At 45.0% G+C, this 1,100-nt stretch overlaps 1 protein-coding gene across 1 annotated transcript; it reads left to right on the plus strand.

Moving 5' to 3' along the window:
• Positions 1-434: 434 nt before the first annotated feature.
• LOC130957455 (uncharacterized) lies at positions 435-833 on the plus strand. Its single transcript, XM_057884313.1, has one exon. The coding sequence runs from the start codon at positions 435-437 to the stop codon at positions 831-833; it is 399 nt and encodes a 132-aa protein (XP_057740296.1).
• The last annotated feature ends 267 nt before the right edge of the window (positions 834-1,100 follow it).

Raw genomic sequence — 1,100 nt, forward strand, 5'->3', positions numbered from 1 at the left:
TCTAAATGGGAGAAAGCAATTCCTACCCGTACTGATGATGCTAACACTGTTGTTTCCTTTGTTAGAAACCACATTATTTGTCGCTTTGGATCACCACGAGCAATCGTGAGCGATCAAGGCACTCACTTTTATAACAGGAGACTAACAGGTTTACTAAAGAGTCATGGGATAATTCATAAAGTATCAACAGCCTATCACCCCCAGACTAATGGGCAAGCAGAGGTGTCTAACAGGGAAATAAGCGCATACTGCAAAAGGTAGTCAAGCCTCATAGAAAGGACTGGAGCACCAGGCTCCATGACGCGCTTTGGGCATATCGGACAGCATACAAGACACCAATTGGGATAAGTCCTTTCTGCTTGGTTTATGGAAAGGCCTGTCATCTCCCAGTCGAATTAGAACACAAGGCCTTCTGGGCGGTAAAGGAGTGCAACATGGACTATGAGAAAGCCAGAGCTGAATGGAAGTTGCAACTACAAGAATTAGAGAGCCTTCACCTTGAAGCTTATGAAAACTCTAGGCTGTATAAAGAGAAAGTGAGAGCTGTACATGACAAGAGCATTAAGAGACGAGAATTCCGACCAGGGGATTTAGTCCTACTTTACAACTCCAGAATGCGACTCATGCCAGGCAAGCTGAGATCCAGATGGGATGGTCCGTATCGAGTAGAGAAGGTGGAACCATACGGAGTCTTTCACTTGAGCCATCCTTCAAGCTCTGAACTTATCAAGGTCAATGGACATCGCTTGAAGTTATTCCATGGTGAAAAGGTGGCGAAAAACCAGGAACTAGAGATCTTCCTCTTGGAAGATCCACCCACAGTAGAAGACTGAGCACGTGGAGTGCCCAACTTAAGGACGTTAAAGCAAAGTGCTGGGTGGGAGAAAACCCACCATGGTATGATCGTTCCTTCTCCTCTCCTTATCTTCCCTCATCAATAACTCTTCTCAGTACAAATGCCTATCTTTTGCATCTCATCCACATACTGCATATTGCATATTTCTACTTAAAAAAATGGTGTGAACGGCATGCAACGCGCCAGCATCGCTGACGCGTTCACGTCATAGTGTCTTCGCATCATTATAGAAAAGAGACAGAGA

Source organism: Arachis stenosperma, chromosome 10 (genome assembly GCF_014773155.1).
Source record: "Arachis stenosperma cultivar V10309 chromosome 10, arast.V10309.gnm1.PFL2, whole genome shotgun sequence".
Taxonomy (NCBI): domain Eukaryota; kingdom Viridiplantae; phylum Streptophyta; class Magnoliopsida; order Fabales; family Fabaceae; genus Arachis; species Arachis stenosperma.

Excerpts from the sequence above, each read along its gene's own strand:
- LOC130957455 (XM_057884313.1), top strand. The coding sequence starts at position 435 with ATGGACTATGAGAAAGCCAGAGCTGAATGGAAGTTGCAACTACAAGAA.